Raw genomic sequence first — 18,867 nt, forward strand, 5'->3', positions numbered from 1 at the left:
TATCATCAAAATGCTTGCGATAAGAGATCGGTATGGTTGGTGTCGATAATTTTCGGTTTATCATCCCAGCGCTACCCTTCACTCCCTAAGTTGTGTATAGTAGTGACGCTGTTACATGATCAGTTTTCACTGAGCAGTGACGATTAACAGATTGTACATGTACTTGTGTTTGCCCTATATTAATTTAGCAGCAACAGCCGCCACTCCCAAACTCCTCAAAATTACGATATAAAAATTAAATAACAAAACTTAATTTTGGGATGGTAAGATGTTTTCAGTGTAAACTTAAACAACTAAAACCAGATATAAAGTATGTAGAAAATGTATTGGAGCAATATTTTTAAATAAGAAAAATTAGACGGTCAGGGAAAATAAAATACAAAAAATGTCAGGGCATGGGGCCCCCATTGATTTTAGTTATGTTTGAGTCAATCAGATAGCTTTAAGACATGGCGAAATGTGTAGAATTGCAGGAAATTAGCTTTAAAATAGCAACATTTTTTCTCCGCGGTTAAGAGGTCCTCTAAAATGTTTGGTCAGAAGCGGCACCATTGGCCACACCCAGTATCCCCCCTAACGTTGCCACCGCAGCAAAAAAAATATACACTACCGTTCAAAAGTTTGGGGTCACTTAGAAATGTCCTTGTTTTTGAAAGAAAAGCCCCCCAAAAATGTCCATTTAAAATAATATCAAATTAATCAGAATTACAGTGTAGACATTGTTAATGTTGTAAATGACTATTGTAGTTGGAAACGGCTCATTTTTTATGGAATATCTACATAGGAGTACAGAGGCCCATTATCAGCAACCATGTGTTCCAATGGCACGTTGAGTAACCTAATCCAAGTTAATCATTTTAAAAGGCTAATTGATCATTAGAAAAACCTTTTGCAATTATGTTAGCACAGCTGAAAACTGTTGTTCTGATTAAAGAAGCAACAAAACTGGCCTTCTTTAGACTAGTTGAGTATCTGGAGCATCAGCATTTGTGGGTTCGATTACAGGCTCAAAATGGCCAGAAACAAAACTTTTTTTCTGGAACTCATCAGTCTTTTCTTGTTTTGAGAAATGAAGGCTATTTCATGTGATAAATTGCCAAGAAACGGAAGATCTCGTACAACGCTGTGTACTACTCCTTCACAGAACAGCGCAAACTGTCTCTAACCAGAATAGAAAGAGGAGTGGGAGGCCCCGGTGCACAGCTGAGCAAGAGGACAAGTACATTAGTTTGTAGTTTGAGAAACAGACGCCTCACAAGTCACCTGGCAGCTTCATGAAATAGTACCCGCAAAACACCAGTCTCAAGGTCAACAGTGAAGAGGCGACTCCGGGATGCTGGCCTTCTAGGCAGAGATGGCTTTCTCTTTGCAAATCTCAGACTTGCCAATAAAAAAGATTAAGATGGGCAGAAGAACACAGAGACAACTTTCAAGCCCTGCCACATCCGACGAACGTCAGATCCAGTGTAGTAGGTTTGAATCTTAATCCTGTATTGACACTTTGCTTGTTTGGTGGTTTGTCTGTTCATAGCGGGATTTCTTAAAAGCGTACGGATTAGTCTCCCACTCCTTGAAAGCGGCAGCTCTAGCCTTTAGCTCTATGCGGACGCTGCCTGTAATCCATGGCTTCTGGTTGGGATATGTACGTACGGTCACCGTGGGGACTACGTCGTCGATGCACTTATTGATGAAGCCGGTCACTGAGGTGGTGTATTTCTCAGTGCCAGTGGATGAATCCCCGAAAATATTCCAGTCTGTGCCAGCAAAACATTCCTGTAGCGTAGCATCCGCGCCATCTGACCACTTCCGTATTGAGCGAGTCACTGGTACTTCCTGCTTTAGTTTTAGCTTGTAAGCAGGAATCAGGAGGATAGAATTATGGTCAGATTGGCCAAATGGAGGGAGGGGGAGAGCTTTGAATACATCTCTGTGTGTAGAGTAAAGGTGGTCTAGAGTGTATTTAAGAAAAAAAAAGTATATATATATATATATATATATATATATAATAAACATTCTCTCTGGTTGCACATGTGAAGGTAGAATGTAAAACATATTTTTGCCTGCATTAACGTCTCCGGCCCCTAGGAGAGCCGCTTCTGGATGAGCATTTTCTTGTTTGCTTGTGGCCTTAGAGTTGGTTGAATGCTGTCTTAGTGCCAGCTTCGTTCTGTGGTGGTAAATAGACGGCTACAAATAATATAGCTGAGAACTCTCTTGGTAGATAGTGTGGTCTACAATTTATCATGAGGTATTCTGCCTCACACGAGCAATACCTCTAGGCTTCTTTAATATTAGACATACAGTAGCCTATACAGTGTCAATAAGACACCACTCCTTTCACTGATTGAGCTGAGGTTAAAGGCTGCTGGTTAAAGGTTTTGAGACTTTGCGATGTCTCAATGTAGCTCCGTAGAAGTACTGGTTTAAAAAAAAAATTCTTCCTCCGATCTTAACTTGTCTTGGACAGCTAAATTAGGGCCAGATCGTGTAGTGTACGCCCGGCTTAAGTTTTGTACACTGAGCAGTGACTAATATCAGGTTGTATGCACTGAGATGTCCACATATTATACTTGTGTTTGTGTAATAGTCTCAAGTGCAATACTTTCTCAAGTATATCCTTCTGTCAGTTGGCTCAGCTTGGAAGTTTAGCTGAGCTGTGCACCCCCGCCCACCTTCACCTATGGCCACTGATGTTTGGGAAAGTTTCCCATGATGTAACCTTGCTGTCCCGTCTGTTGGGGAGCTAAGTTAACAGAGCTGTCAGCACCTAAAGATAACGGGGAGCTGGAAGGCAGCTATTGGTCATACTCCACACTACTTACATATAAATTGTGAGGCACATGGCTAGAAAATGTATTCATGTATGACTGCAAGACGCTGGAATGTATTTGGTTTCTGTTGTTACCTGATGGGAATCCTCCAAATTATAATGTCACAGGTAGGGCTGACCCTATTTAGTCTACTGTTGATTGCTTGGTCGATTGGCTGTCGGTCGACTGAGATTTTTTTTAGTCGGAGTGGCATATATATAAAATTTAAAAAATGGCACATGAGACACCTGTTTTATTCACACCTGTCTGAGTGGATTAATCCATTGCAGAGGCCGTGGGGGTGGAACACCAGTATCACCAGTAGTACATTTACCATTACCATAATTTGTAATCTACAATGTTTGTTTGGTTACGGTAATTTCTGTTAATGCATTGAATATATTATTATTATTATTACAATTATTATTACAGTCTTACCTTTGTCATTGTAGGAGTAGACACGTTGTTTGCTGAGCACACAACCTAGGCACACTTGTGAGAAACGTTTTGGTTTATTTAATTTAATTACGACTTGTCAATTTATTGTCTATTGTTTGGAGCGCTCCTGTCAATCCTGAGTTAGGACGCGCACCTGATTACGCATTAACTGGGCCTAGGTTACCTGGCTGGCGTGCAAATGTAGGCTTATTAATGTGCACATTTGGGTATCTGACACGATTTATGATTGACTTAACTCAACATCACTATGGAGTTTCTCAAATTATTTTTCTTCACCTCAAAATGCAAGTAAACAAAGTCTGTTTTTACATCCATTGAGAATGACAATAGTTCCTCAATGTAGCCTATTTGAAAAAAAGGTCAACCTGATTACTACTTATCCCTTGCGCAAATGGCTTACAGCTGTGTCTGTTTGTCTGGAGCTCACTGACTCCGGTAACTCTGAGGGCCCACAATATTTTAGACAATGTTGCAAGTTTTCAAGTGCCTTCAGGCCTGATCCAAGTTAGTAATTGATAGTGTTTCAAGTTAATTGCAGACTGGCCATACATTGCCAATGGGATTTATAGGATATTTGTTTTTATCAGGATATTTTCTACCTGCGGGCTGCAATGTTTTTATTTGATGGCTTTATGTAGGCTATTTTTACATATTGGCAATAGAAGTTACTTTAAGATTAGTCTAATTTTCATTGAGTTATTAACCACGACATTGGTTTTGAGATATGAAGACTTTATTATAAATTAAATTAAACTGTTCCACAAAAATGTGTGTATGAAAATCATAACTGGCACGCATAGAAATGGTACGATAACTTGGCACTCCAAATGGAAAAGGTTGCCGACCGCTGGCGTAGCCTATTGCTGGCAACTTCAGGAGCATAATGGCAGAATCTGTAAAGGCCAGCAGCAGCGGGAGGAGGGGGGTCTGGTTGGGAACAGGTTTTTTTTCTCTTCTGGTTAGGCATGTTTTAAAATATTGACCAATCAATTGGTTGAAAGAACCGACGACTCTGTCAACCAAGATTTTTTTGTCAGGGACAGCCCTAGTCACAAGCATGATGATGGTTCCCTGATCTTCATTCCAAACTGCATTGTTTGAGTCTTTCCACCCACTATCTAGAACTTTGACACATTTTTCCTTTCTGAGATTCATTTAATCTATTGTTTATAATTTGTTCACGTTTGTGACCACCAATTGAAATCATAGTTGTCTTAGACTGGCTCAACTCGCGTTTGTGTTTTGCTGTCATATTCATGATGTAAATTCTTAGGCAGGGCAACCTGTTGGTTAAAAGGAGTTTGGCATTTGTTTTCCTGATTATAAGTTTTGAGACTTTGGCCTGTTAAGTCATAACCCTGGTTGAGTTTCATTGTGGTCTCTTTTGCCAGTTTGTAGCATAGCCTGTGGACAGAGCATTGATTGACTCATTCACTCAGGAAGTAATGTATTTTTTCACTGTTTTCTTTCTCAATGACAGGAGTGCCTAGTTTCTGGGTTTGTTTGGAAAGAGTGGCGAGGGAGGAGTTTTGCATACGAAACATGATGCAACTTGCCCATCCCGTCCATGTCAGACATGCAGTATCTGTTAATATTATTAGTATTATTGAGTGTCCCATGTTCTGTGCAGTGTCTCATTGAGAGTGGCCATGTTCCGTGCAGTATCTCATTGAGCGTGGCCATGTTCCGTGCAGTATCTCATTGAGCGTGGCCATGTTCCGTGCAGTGTCTCATTGAGCGTGGCCATGTTCCGTGCAGAGTCTCATTGTCTGGGACATCTAAATCAAGGCCAAATCATGTAGTGTTCGCCCGGCTTAAGTCGTTTACAGTAGTGTCGCTGTCACACACTGTTTTCACTGAGCGGTGACTAATATCATCTTGCATGCACTGAGACGCCCACAGAATATAGACGTGCTTGTTTTCCCTCAGTGTTTGTGTCATTGACTCAAGTGTAATACTTCCTCCTTAAGTCCTTTCTTCCATCAGTTGGCTCAGCTTGGAAGTTTAGCTGAGCTGTGTACCCACCCACCTCGCTTATTACCACTGATGTTTGGGAAAGATTCCCATGATGTAACCTTGCTGTGCCGTCACAGTTGAGGCACTAAATTAACAGAGCTGGTTTATTATATCATCCACAGCATAATGATTCACTTAAAGATATATTCCATTTCTGGTTTGTTATTGCCAAATCTTACTTCTGAACTAATTTAGGCTTACCTGAACAAAGGTGGTGAATACTTAAGCAACAACTATTTTAGTTATTGAATTTGTTTTGATTTGTAAAAATGTGTAGAATTATTTTCACATGGACTTTTATGGAGGTTTTTTTGTGTACAGTACCAGTCAAATGCTTGGACACACCTACTCATTCAAGGGTTTTTCAATATTTGTGCTATTTTCTACATTGTAGAATAATAGTGAAGGTATCAAAACTATGAAGTAACATGTGGAATCATGTAGTAACCAAAAAAGTGGTTCTTCAAAGTAGCCACCCTTTGCCTTGATGACAGCTTTGCACACTCTTAGCATTCCCTCAACCAGCTTCACCTGGAATGCTTTTCCAACAGTCGTGAAGGAGTTCCAACATATACTGAGCACTTGTTGACTGCTTTTCCTTCCCTCTGTGGTCCAACTCTTCCCAAACCATCTCATTTTGGTTGAGGTCGGGGGATTGTGGAGGCCAGGTCAAATAGCCCTTCTACAGCCTGGAAGTGTGTTGGGTCATTGTCCTATTGAAAAACATATAGGCACTTTAGTATTGCCAGTGTAACAGTATAGCTTCCGTCTCTCTCCTCGTTCCTCCCTGGCCTCGAACCAGCAACACAACGACAACAGCCACCACATCGAAGCAGCGTTACCCATGCAGAGCGAGGGAAACAACCACCCCAAGGCTCAGAGTGAGTGACGTTTGAAACGCTATTAGCGTGAGCTAACTAGCCAGCCATTTCACTTCGGTTACACCAGCCTCATCTCGGGAGTTGATAGGTTTGAAGTCATAAACAGCGCAATGCTTGACGGACAACGAAGAGCTGCTGGCAAAACGCACGAAAGTGCTGTTTGAATGAATGTTTACGCGCCTGCTTCTGCCTACCACCGCTCAGTCAGATACTTAGATGCTTGTATGCTCAGTCAGATGATATGCAACACAGGACACGCTAGATAATATCTGGTAACATCATCAACCATGTGTAGTTAACTAGTGATTATGATTGATTGTTTTTAAGATTAGTTTAATGCTAATGTAACAGGCAGTCTCCTTGTGGAGTGCAATGAGAGAGAGGCAGGTTGTTATTGCGTTGGACTAGTTAACTGTAAGGTTGCAAGATTGGATCCCCCGATCTGTCTTTCTGCCCCTGAACAAGGCAGTTAACCCACCGTTCCTAGGCCGTCATTGAAAATAAGAATGTGTTAACTGACTTGCCTAGTTAAATAAAGATGAAATAAAGGTGTAAAAAAAAAGAACGGTGCTCAAAAATACCGATTACTGATTGTTATGAAAACTTGAAATCGGCCCTAATTAATCGCCCATTCTGATCAATCGGTCGACCTCTAGTAAGTTGTAACGGCAGCTGTTATCTCCTTCCATCTTTGGGATTCTTTGCCATCTGGTGTGCCACGGGCAAAAGCCTCTTGCAAAGTCTGAGTCGGGGGTTTGTTTTGAGCACTCGATTGTACTTTTCTGGGTCTCATCTGTAGACTCTCTCCGTACTGTTTCACATGAATCTTGCGTAGGTGGTAAAAGAGGTTTGTGGTGTTTGAGCCTGTTGTCGGGCCCGGCCTGCTGCATATTTTACTTATCATTCCCAAACCACATCAATGCGACCGACCTTTCCCCTCTTCCATGTTTGTTTGTGTTGCAAATTTCCTTCCACACGTCACGGCACATCCTTTTAGTAGTAGTTTCTATGCAGCAATTCGACCATGAAGGCCTGATTCACACAGTCTGGTTTTTGCGACTGCAATTAAGGAAACGTTCAAAGTTCTTGAAATGTTCCTGATTGACTGACCATGTTTAAACTAATGATGGATTGTCATTTCTATTTGCATATTTGAGCTGTTCTTGCCATAATATGGACTTGGTATTTTACAAAATAGGGCAATCTTCTGTATATCACCCCTACCTTGTCATAACACAACTGATTGGCTCAAACGCATTAAGAAGGAAATTAACATTTAACAAGGCACACCTGTTAATTGAAATGCATTCCAGGTGACTACCTCATGAAGCTGGTTGAGAGAATGCCAACAGTGTGCAAAGCTGTCATCAAGGCAAAGGGTGGCTACTTTGAAGAATCTCAAATATAAAATATATTTTGAATTATTTAACAATTTTGCTTACTACATGATTCCATGTGTTATTTCATAGTTTTGTTGTCTTCACTATTATTCTACAATGTAGAAAATAGTAAAAAAAAATGAAAAACCCTTGTGAGTCCAAACTTTTGACTGGTACTGTATATCAATGACAAAAATAATATTTCAATTCTACTTAGTAATGCAACAGAATGTGAAAAAGTTCTAATGGGGTGTAGACTTTCAATAGGCACTGTATCTGGACTAAAACCTCAGGTTTGTGGAGAAGACTGTGGTAGAGCTGTGTTTAATAGAGCCCGGCAGATATATCGGTTCGCCAATGTTCCCGGCAGATATGGGCCTTTTTACCGCTATATCGGTATCGCCCAATAATTCCACGATAACCGATATTCAATAGATAAGCATGAGACCCTTTTTTCATCCTATTTGAACATTTGCTGCCATTCTCAAGTGTCATTATTGTCACGATGTATTAAATCAACATTTCAAGTTTCAAGTTTTAATGTCACGTGCAAAAGTCCAGTGAAGTGCCTTTCTTGCAAGCTATAAACCCAGCAATGCCGTAATCCATGTAGTACTACAAATATCAAGATAGAACAAAAACATGAGAAATAGAAAAAACGAAAGTAAGAAGCTAGCTATATAGAGGGTCAGTTTCAATACCATATTTATACTATGCAGGGATACTGGAGTGATAGAGGTAGATATGTATAGAGCTAATCATGATGTATGCATCAGGACATTTGATTTAAAAAAGTAGAAGCTTTTTTGTGAGTGTGTGTAGTCAGAGTGTCATTGTGAGTGTGTAGAGAGACAGTGCAAAATAAAATACAAGGATCCACTCCAATAATCTGTGTGGCTAATTAGCAGTCTTATGGTTTGGGAATAGAAGCTGTTCAGGAGCCTGTTGGTGTCAGAATTGATGGACCGGTTACGCTTGCCATGCAGAAGCAGAACAGTCTATGGCTTAGGTGGCTGGAGTCTTTAATGATTTTTCGGGGCTTCCTTTCACACGGCGTGATATGGAGGTCCTGGATGTCAGGGGGCTTGGGCTGTCCATATCCCCGCCATGCAGTACTGTTGCCATACCAAGCGGTGATGCAGACAGTGGTGCTCTCAATGGTGCAGCTGTATAACATTTTGAGGATTTGCCTTCTTTACTACTGTGCGTGTGTGGACCATTTTAAGTCCTTGACCCGCTCCTCTGCAGCACTGTGGATGGGGGTGTGTTTGTCCCCCCCATTTCCTGTAGTCTACAATCAGCTCCTTGGTCTTACTGACTTTGAGGGAGAGGTTGTTGTCCCGGAACCACATTGGCAGGTCACTGAACTTCTCCCTGTAGCCTGTCCACCTGTGGTAAATTCAATTGATTGGACATGATTTGGAAAGGCACACACCAGTCTACATAAGGTCTGACAGTTGTCACTACATGTCAGAGAAAAAAACAAGCCATGAGGAGGAAGGAACTGTCCGTAGAGCTCCGAGACGACAGGATTGCGTTGAGGCACAGATCTGGGGAAGGTTACCAACACATGTCTGTGCCATTTGAAGGTCCCCCCAAGAACACATTGGCCTCCATTATTTTTAAATGGAAGAAGTTTAGAACCACGAAGACTCGTCCTAGAGCTGGCCGCCCAGCCAAACTGAGCAATCAGGGGAGAAGGGCCTTGGTCAGGGAGGTGACCAAGAACCCGATGGTCACTGACAGAGCTCATGCGTTCCTCTGTGGAGATGGTGGTCCTTCAGGAAGGTTCTCCCATCTGTGCAGCACTCCACCAACCAGGCCTTCAGTCATTGGCTTCATCAATAAGTGCATCAACGACTTCGTTCCCACAGTGACCATACGTACGTACATATCCCAATCAGAAGCCATGGATTACAGGCAACATCCGCATCAAGCTAAAGACTAGAGCTGCTGCTTTCATGGAGCGGGAGACTAATTCGTACTCTTATAAGAAAGTGTCAATACAGGATAAAGATTGAATCCTACTACACTGGCTCTGACGCTCGTCGGATGTGGCAGGGCTTGAAAATTATTATGGACTACAAAGGGTTACCCAGACGCGAGCTGCCCAGTGACTCGAGCCTAACAGATGAGCTAAATGCCCTTTATGCTCGCTTTGAGGCAAGCAACACTGAAGCATGCACGAGAGCACCAGCTGTTCTAGATGACTGTGATAACACTCTCGATAGCCGATGTGAACAAAACCTTTAAACAGGTCTTCATTCACAAAGCCACTGAGCCAGACGGATTACCAGGATGTGTACTCAAGCATGCGCGGACCAAGTGTCTTCACTGACATTTTCAACCTCTCCCTGACCGAGTCTGTAATACTTACATGATTCAAGCAGTTCAACAGTCCCTGTGCCCAAGGAAGCGAAGGTAACCTGTCTAAATGATTACCGCCTGTGGCACTCACGTCGTTAGCCATGAAGTGCTTTGAAAGGCTGGTTATGGCTCACATCAACAGCATCCTCCAGGACACCCTAGACCCACTCCAATTTGCATACCGCCCCAACAGATCCACAGATGATGCAATCTCAATCGCACTCCACATTGCCCTTTCCCACCTGGACAAAGGAACACCAATGTGAAAATGCTGTTCATTGACTACAGTTCAGCGTTCAACACCATAGTGCCTACGAAGTTTGTCACCAAGCTAAGGCCTCTGGGACTAAACACCTCCCTCTGCACCTGGATCCTGGACTTCCTAAGGGCCGCCCCATGTGGTAAGAGTAGGCAACAACACGTCTGCCACGCTGATCCTTAACACTGGGGCCCCTCAGGGGTGTCTACTTAATCCCCTCCTGTACTCCCTGTTCACCCACGACTGCGTGGCCAAACACGACTCCAACACCAAGTTTGCTGACAACACATCACTGAGAACAATGAGACGACCTATAGGGAGGAGGTCAGAGAACTGGCAGTGGTGCCAGGACAACAACCTCTCCCTCAACGTAAGCGAGACAAAGCAGCTGATCGTGGACTACAGGAAAAGGTGGGCTGAACAGGCCCCCATTAACATTGACGGGGCTGTAGTGGAGCGGGTCCAGTTTCAAGTTCCTTGGTGTCCACATCACCAATGAACTAGCATGGTCCAAACATACCAAAACAGTCGTGAAGAGGGCATGACAAAACCTTTTCCCCCCTCAGGAGAATGAAAATATTTGGCATGGGTCCCCAGATCCTCAAAAGGTTCTACAGCTGCACCATCGAGAGCATCCTGACCGGTTGCATCACCACCCGGTATGGCAACTGCTCGGCATCTGACCGTATGGCGCTACAGAGGGTTGTGTGTACGGCCCAGTACATCACTGTGGCCAAGCTTCCTGCCATTCAGGACCTAATATAATAGTTGGTGTCAGAGGAAAGCCCATAAAATTGTCAGAGACTCCAATCACCCAAGTTTCTCTGATACCGCACGACAATCGGTACCGGAGTGCCAAGTCTAGGACCAAAGGGCTCCTCAACAGCTTCTACCCCCAAGCCATAAGACTACTGAACAAATAATAAAATCGCCACTGGACTATTTACATTGACCACCCTCCCTTTTGTACACTGCTGCTATTCACTGTATATTATCTATGTATAGTCACTTCACCCCTACCTACATGTACAAATTACCTCAACTAATCTGTACCCTCGCACACTGACTCTGTACCGGTACCTTTACTTTATTCTATTTTGTAAATATGTTCTTAACTCTTCTTGAACTGCACTGTTGGTTAAGGGCTTGTAAGTAAGCATTTCACTGTAAGGTCTACACTTGTTGTATTCGGCGCGTGTGACAAATAATGTTTGATTTGATTTACGGTAGCGTGGGCAGACTGAAGCCAGTCCTCAGTAAAAGGCACATGACAGCCTGCTTGGAGGTTGCCAAAGGGCACCTAAAGCACTCTGACCATGAGTAACAAGATTCTATGGTCTGATGAATCCAAGATTGAACTCTATGGCCTGAATGCCAAGCGTCTGGAGGAATCCTGGTACCATCCCTACGGTGAAGCATGGTGGTGGCAGCCTCATGCTGTGGGTATGTTTTTCAGAGGCAGGTACTGGGAGACTAGTCAGGATCGAGGCAAAGATGGACGAAGCAAAGTACAGAGAGATCTTTGATGAAAACCTGCTCCAGAGCACTCAGGACCTCAGACTAGGGGCGAAGATTCACCTTCCAACACGACAACGTGGGGCTTCGAGGGAAGTCTCTGAATGTCCTTCAGTGGCCCAGCCAGAGCCCGAACTTAAACCCGATTTGAACATTTCTGGAGAGACCTGAAAATAGCTGTGCAGCAGCGCCCCCCATCCAACCTGACTGGGCTCGAGAGGATCTGCAGAAAAGAATGGAACTAAATCTCCAAATACAGGCGTGCCAAGCTTGTAGCCTCATACCCAAGAAGACTCAAGGCTGTAATTGCTGTCAAAGGTGCTTCAACAAAGTACTGAGTAAAGGGTCTGAATACTTATGTAAATTGATAATAATGTATTTTTATTTGAAATAAATTTGACTTTCTAAAAATCTGTTTCTTTGTCGTTATGTGGTATTGTGTGTAGATTGATGAGGGGGAAAAAAATTATTTAATACATTTTAGAATAAGGTTGTAACGTAACAAAATGTAGAAAAAGTCGAGGGCTCTGAATACTTTCCAGATGCACTGTTTTTTCACATTTTTTCTTTATACTGTACAAATCAATTAACAACATTCTTATTTAGAATGACAACCTGTCAGGAAGTGGGTGCAGGACGTATAACACACATAGGTATGGCAAGGAACAGTCTTTTGAACAGTTTAATGTGTTTTTTAGATCATCAGCTTCACATCATGTTGCGACGCATGTTGTAAATCAGTGTCTCGGTTTCTCTTACCTGGGAATAACTGGAGGGCTGTCGCTCAAGTATGTTGTGTCAGTATGTTGTGCCACACTCTATCAAGAACATGAACTGGTTCCATGTACGCACGATGTTGTCATACCACAGCTTTTCATAAAAAATAACATCTGTCACTGAAAAGCTTGTTAAGGAAGGAGTGAAAATAGTGAATGGAATCAAAGTGTCCTCATTCATCATTGGCCTTCTGTCCATGATTTCAGTCTCATTCATTTGTGATGCTTTATTGCAAAATGTGTGATTTAAAAAATAAATGTTTGCCCCCATTTCCTTTCTCAACCCCTCAGTCGACCGATGATGGAAGCGCCTTCCAAAAAGGAGCTGATGCCCATGTCCAAGCGGCCAGATGAGTGGAAGGACCCCTGGCGCCGGTCCAAATCCCCCAGGAGACTTCCGGGCATGTCTGGGTCACCACCGCGGGGCCGCCGGCGACACCGGCCTTCTGGATCCTCTGTATCGCTGTCCAACTCATCTAGGTAGCTTTCAATTCAGCCATACATCTACTTTGGTACTCTACCTTACTAAAGCATCTATTTTCTGCAGTGTTTCAATCTACTTGAGTACTCTGTGTTTGTGTGTTAAAGGGAGAGGTTAAGTGTGTGTTCTGTTCTGCAGGTCTTCGTCCCGCTCTTCCTCCTACACAGGCTCTGGTTCATCCCGCTCTCGGTCTCGCTCAGGCTCCTCGTCCTTCAGCTCGTACTCCAGCCACTCATCCCAGCGCACCTCCTTCAGTGGCAGCCACTCCAGGTCCGACACACACTCTGCCTGCCTGTCTGTCAACGCACAGCACCACCTAACACACCCCCACAACACTGTCTATTGAATAGGACACTCATTCACTGAGTCCATGCTAACCTTTAACCTATGGTCACTGCAGGTCCAGATCGTTCTCATCGTCTCCGTCTCCGACCCCTTCAGCACAGAGGAACGCCAAGAATAAAGTTGAGGTCCCGCCAGCTCTAGGCCCCAAAGGGTACAGCCATATCCATTCATCCATAGACATGCTATATTTTCATCAGTTGTGCTGTGCACCTTCATACGCAACTCACACAGATCGTTTGTACTTTTCCTTTCATAGCTCAAGAGTCTATAGGTACTGAGTCTTACATAATAATAGAGTAGTTTACTTTTAATTGACATGCTATATGGTTCACCTTAGATGTGTAGCTAGCATGCTTCTGTTGTTAGTCTATAGTCAATCAGTCTTTTGAAGAAAGTATGGGTTTTGCCTTCATTACTGTGACGTGTGAATGCTGCATGCCAAACAACAAAGCAATATTCTCTTATCTTCAAGCATCCCACTGAAGCCTGGTACACCTCCCCCTCCTCGTAGGGAGAAGGCACCCCCCAGGAAGGCTCCCAGCCCACCATTGCCAGGCCAGCCTGGGAAACTCCCCAAACCCACCCCAGAAGGGGGCAAGCCCATCAACCACCGCGAGCCCCACGAGGGGGGCCGGCCCATGCCGCCTCGGGAGGGGGGCCGGCCCATGCCGCCTCGGGAGGGGGGCCGGCCCATGCCGCCTCGGGAGGGGGGCCGGCCCATGCCGCCTCGGGAGGGGGGCCGGCCCATGCCGCCTCGGGAGGGGGGCCGGCCCATGCCGCCGCCTCGGGAGGGGGCCGGCCCATGCCGCCGCCTCGGGAGGGGGCCGACGGAAGGAGAGGCAGCAGCACAACCCACCCAGGAGGTAGGACAGAAGTACACACTTCTACTGGCCATCCGTCTTATCACAGGTTCCTCTGTCACATATTAATAACACAGCCAACCTGAGAGCTCAAGGATATCCAGTGATATACCAAATAGGGATGGACATTTGAAATTATTTTACTATTCAAATGATATCATGACATTTGTTTGTATATGCGGGTAGTCCAAATGCAACACACAAATAAAATGCTCTTGACCAATCAAAATGACACAAATGCACATGGCAGTGGTAAACAGCGCACAGACTGCTTTTCTCCGCTAGTTTTGGCTAACAGCAAAAGTGAAAGAGAATTCTGATTTTTGCATTGATCTGTTTCGGGTTTTTCGGGTTTTGTGGAAACTGTTTGAAGTGTACCAATATCAGGGAGGACTGGAGGGCTAAATGTGCAGCAGTAGCTCAATGTTATAAAAGCTACATTGTGTTTTATTCAATTAAGAATTAAGTGTCATGGTATATATCCTTGTAGCTAACTGTCACTATCATTTAATTTAATTTAGACAGCTGTTTCATTGTTAAAATAGGCCTACAATTATTATATATTTTTTAATGAACACTCACTTAAGTAATCCAATACTAACGTCCATTTGATTATTCAATTAACTGTTCCCATCCCTAATACCATGGTGCAATGATTGTACAAAATATTGCCACAAATCAAGGAGAGACTATTTTTTCCCATCTGGGTGTTAGTCTTTTTAAAAATTATTGCAGTGAACTCTATTGCGGCTCCACTAACTTGAGACTTAACCGGTTCACATTTTAATATTTTGCAAATCAGATTGTTAACCTTATTTTCAGGCAATATGTCACTGGTAGGCCTAATATCAGGCATATTTGTGTGTGTGTGGGTTTTTTATTGAAATTGCACGACGAGTATCCCTCAGCTCACAAAGCCACTTTGTATGGCAGGTAGATTTGCATCAGCAGGGGCCTATTCCAGCAGCAGGACTGTGTGTTGGTGTAAGAACTATCCTCTATCTCTGGTTCAGCTGACGGCCATGTCTGGGCCTGCATGGGGAAGAACCCAGGGCTGGTGCTGTGGTCAGGGAAAGGACAGTAAAAGGGTAGGAAAGGACAGCGAGGGGGCGAGCCACTGGCTGTGGTTTCTCTGCCTGCATGGGTAGAATGCACTAGGCTCACGCTGTGTGGGTGGCGTGGTTCTCCCTGTGGAAAATCTCATGTAAAACCTGTTGGCCGGGGGTCCTGCAGCTCTAAAGATGCATTGTGCTCCCCTGTAAAATGTTAATTTATTGACTTGACTGCATGTTTATGTAAGTCATTTTGTTCAGCAATGATTCATAGTTAATGAAACTAACCCTTTTCTTCAACCCTTTTCCCTCAACCCTTTTCCCTCAACCCTTTTCCCTCAACCCTTTTCCCTCAACCCTTTTCCTTTAGTGGAACATGAACCATAACGTCATTTCATACCATGGATACATTTTGAATAATGTATGAATGCTTTACTTTCTATCTCTTTTTAGAGTGTTCATGTGATTGAAACATGGAGGGCTGGTGTGGAAAGTAGTCAAGTACAAACATTTGCACATTCTATTAACTTTTGATGTTAAAGCCCATCGTTGTATGAAATGGTGATTTGAATGTTGTGATGACTTTAGCACTGCTCACCAGGTATCCATGTCACAGGAGCAGGCAAAAGGGTAGGAAGTAAGACGGGCACAAGATTGATGTGCGTGCATCTTAAGGGCTGTCAAGAAATTATTTCAATGGATGTTAGATGCTTTTAGTGTTACCACATAGCTAGGACCAACCTGACTAATTCATTTCAACAAAAGATGCTGTCACTCAGAGATGAATGTTCACAGCTGACTGGCACAATGACGCCTGAGGTGCCGCTGGGAGTTTCCCTTGGCAAGAGGAGTAGGACTTGAAGACTGTTGTAGGCAGTTTCGTAGGTTTTCCTCTCAGGTGAACTTGTATCGTCAGTCACGACGTGACTTGATGTTAGTGGCGTCAAATGAACACAGCTGTTGTTCCTGCTCTGAGGGAAATCTCCCTTCATCTGTGATGCAGCACTCTACTCCACTGCAGGGACAACAGTTTGTTTTAAGTTATATGAATGTGACCTAAAATGCCTTGCCAAGTATGCAATCAAATCAAAGTTCATTTGTCATGTGTGCCGAATACAACAGGTGTAGGTAGACCTTAGAGTTAAATGCTTACTTACAGGCTCTAACCAATAGTGCAAAAAAGGTGTTAGCTGAACAATCAGTAAGTAAATAAATAAAACAACAGTAAAAAGACAGGCTATATACAGTAGCGGGGCTACATTCAGACACCGGTTATTCAGGCTGATTGAGGTAGTATGTACATGTAGATATGGTTCAAGTGACTATGCATATTAGAGGTAGACCGATTATGATTTTTCAACGCCGATACCGATTATTGGAGGACCCAAAAAAAAGCTGATACCAATTAATCGGCCGATTTTAAAAATACATTACATTTTTTTTAAAGTATTTTATTTATTTGTAATAATGACAATTACAACGAAACTGAATGAACACGTATTTTAACTTAGTATAATACATCAATAAAATATATTTTGCCTCAAATAAATAATGAAACATGTTCAATTTGGTTTAAATAGTGCAAAAACAAAGTGTTGGAGAAGAAAGTAAAAGTGCAATATGTGCCATGTAAGAAAGCTAATGTTTAAGTTCCTTGCTCAGAACATGAGAACGTATGAAAGCTGGTGGTTCCTTTTAACATGAGCCTTCAATATTCCCAGGTAAGAAGTTTTAGGTTGTAGTTGTTATAGGAATTATAGGACCATTTCTCTCTCTATGATTTGTATTTCATTAACCTTTGACTATTGGATGTTTTTATAGGTACTTTAGTATTGCCAGTGTAACAGTATAGCTTCCATCCCTCTCCTCGCTCCTACCTGGGCTCAAACCAGGAACACATCGACAACAGCCACCCTCGAAGCATCGTTACCCATCGCTACACAAAAGCCGCGGCCCTTGCAGAGCAAGGGGAACAATTACTCCAAGTCTCAGAACGAGTGACGTTTGAAACGCTATTAGCGTGCACCCCGCTAATTAGCTAGCCATTTCACATCGGTTACACCAGCCTAATCTCGGGAGTTGATTGGCTTGAAGTCATAAACAGTGCAATGCTTGAAGCACTTTGAAGAGCTGCTGGCAAAAAGCACAAAAGTGCTGTTTGAATGAATGCTTACGAGCCTGCTGCTGCCTACCACCGCTCAGTCAGACTGCTCTATCAAATATCAAATCATAGACTTAATTATAACATAATAAAACACAGAAATAGGAGCCTTAGGTCATTAATCTGGTCGAATCCGGAAACTGCCATTTCAAAAACAAAAAGTTAATAATTTCGGTGAAATACGGAACTGTTCTGTATATTATCTAACGGGTGGCATCTCTAAGTCTAAACATCGCTGTTACATTGCACAACCTTCAATGTTATGTCATAATTACGTAAAATTCTGGCAAATTAGTTCGCAATGAGCCAGGCGGCCCAAACTGTTGCATATACCCTGACTCTGCGTGCAATGAACGCAAGAGAAGTGACACAATTTCACCTGGTTAATATTGCCTGCTAACCTGGATTTCTTTTAGCTAAATATGCAGCTTTAAAAATATATACTTCTGTGTATTGATTTTTAGAAAGGCATTGATGTTTACCGTTAGGTACACGTTGGAGCAACGACAGTCCTTTTTCGCGAATGTGCACTGCATCGATTATATGCAACGCAGGACACGCTAGATAAACTAGTAATATCATCAACCATGTGTAGTTATAACTAGTGATTATGATTGATTGATTTTTATAAGATAAGTTTAATGCTAGCTAGCAACTTACCTTGGCTTCTTACTGCATTCGCGTAACAGGCAGGCTCCTCGTGAGGCAGGTGGTTAGAGCGTTGGACTAGTTAACCGTAAGGTTGCAAGATTGTTACTGTGATGTACAATCTACTATTAAAAGTATGATGATCTCTTCGCTCACTGAAATATGTTAATCTTTCTCTCTCCTCTCACTCTATTCCGCTGTTTAGGCGGACAGTCAGTGGCAGTGTGAGCGGCAGTAGTTACTCTGGCTCCAGCTCTCGCTCCAGATCCCGCTCCTCCTCTGCCTCCATCTCACGCTCTGGATCCAAGAAGTCTAGGTAGGATGAATCGATCCCACTTCCACTAACTTCCACTACACTGCTTTAAAAGCTGATAGTTGAGAGAATTTTGCCTCAGAAAGGAGTTATTGACTTGGTGCTGGTACCCCCTGTATATAGCCTCGTTATTATTTTATTGTAACTTTTTTATTTTTTTATTAATTTTTAAACTTTTATTATTTTAGTTTATTTAGTAAATATTTTCATAACTCTTTTTCTTGAACCGCATTGTAGAGTAAGGACTTGTAACTTAAGCATTTCACGGTAAGGTCTACACCTGTTTGTATTCGGTGCATGTAACATATCAACTTTGATTTGATGCAGGTACCACTTTGAAACCGATATGTATTGAATACCTTCTCTCTTGTTTTTCTTTGCTGTTTATCCACTGGTCAACTACCTAGAAAATCCAGGTACTATGCCATTTTATATCTGCCATTTATATTACCCTGGCTTGTACACCTGCTCCTCTCTTCATTTATCTTAACCGTGATTCATCCGTTTGATTGATTTCTCCCCCATTTTGCCCCACCACCCACTCA

At 42.9% G+C, this 18,867-nt stretch overlaps 1 protein-coding gene across 4 annotated transcripts in view; it reads left to right on the forward strand.

Annotated features, from left to right (window-relative positions):
- LOC112252312 (zinc finger CCCH domain-containing protein 18) overlaps positions 1–18,867 on the forward strand; it is a 29,531-nt gene that overhangs the window by 6,994 nt on the left and 3,670 nt on the right. For 2 of the 4 annotated variants that reach the window (XM_042323114.1, XM_042323115.1), the window contains exons 10-16: positions 12,754–12,942; positions 13,082–13,213; positions 13,344–13,439; positions 13,761–14,050; positions 14,109–14,151; positions 18,215–18,325; positions 18,730–18,738. In XM_042323114.1, coding sequence (XP_042179048.1) covers positions 12,754–12,942; positions 13,082–13,213; positions 13,344–13,439; positions 13,761–14,050; positions 14,109–14,151; positions 18,215–18,325; positions 18,730–18,738 — 870 coding nt within the window. The remainder of the gene's footprint in view (positions 1–12,753; positions 12,943–13,081; positions 13,214–13,343; positions 13,440–13,760; positions 14,051–14,108; positions 14,152–18,214; positions 18,326–18,729; positions 18,739–18,867) is intronic. The other 2 variants (XM_042323117.1, XM_042323116.1) reach the window with 2 other exon arrangements.

Source organism: Oncorhynchus tshawytscha, linkage group LG06 (assembly GCF_018296145.1).
Source record: "Oncorhynchus tshawytscha isolate Ot180627B linkage group LG06, Otsh_v2.0, whole genome shotgun sequence".
Classification (NCBI taxonomy): domain Eukaryota; kingdom Metazoa; phylum Chordata; class Actinopteri; order Salmoniformes; family Salmonidae; genus Oncorhynchus; species Oncorhynchus tshawytscha.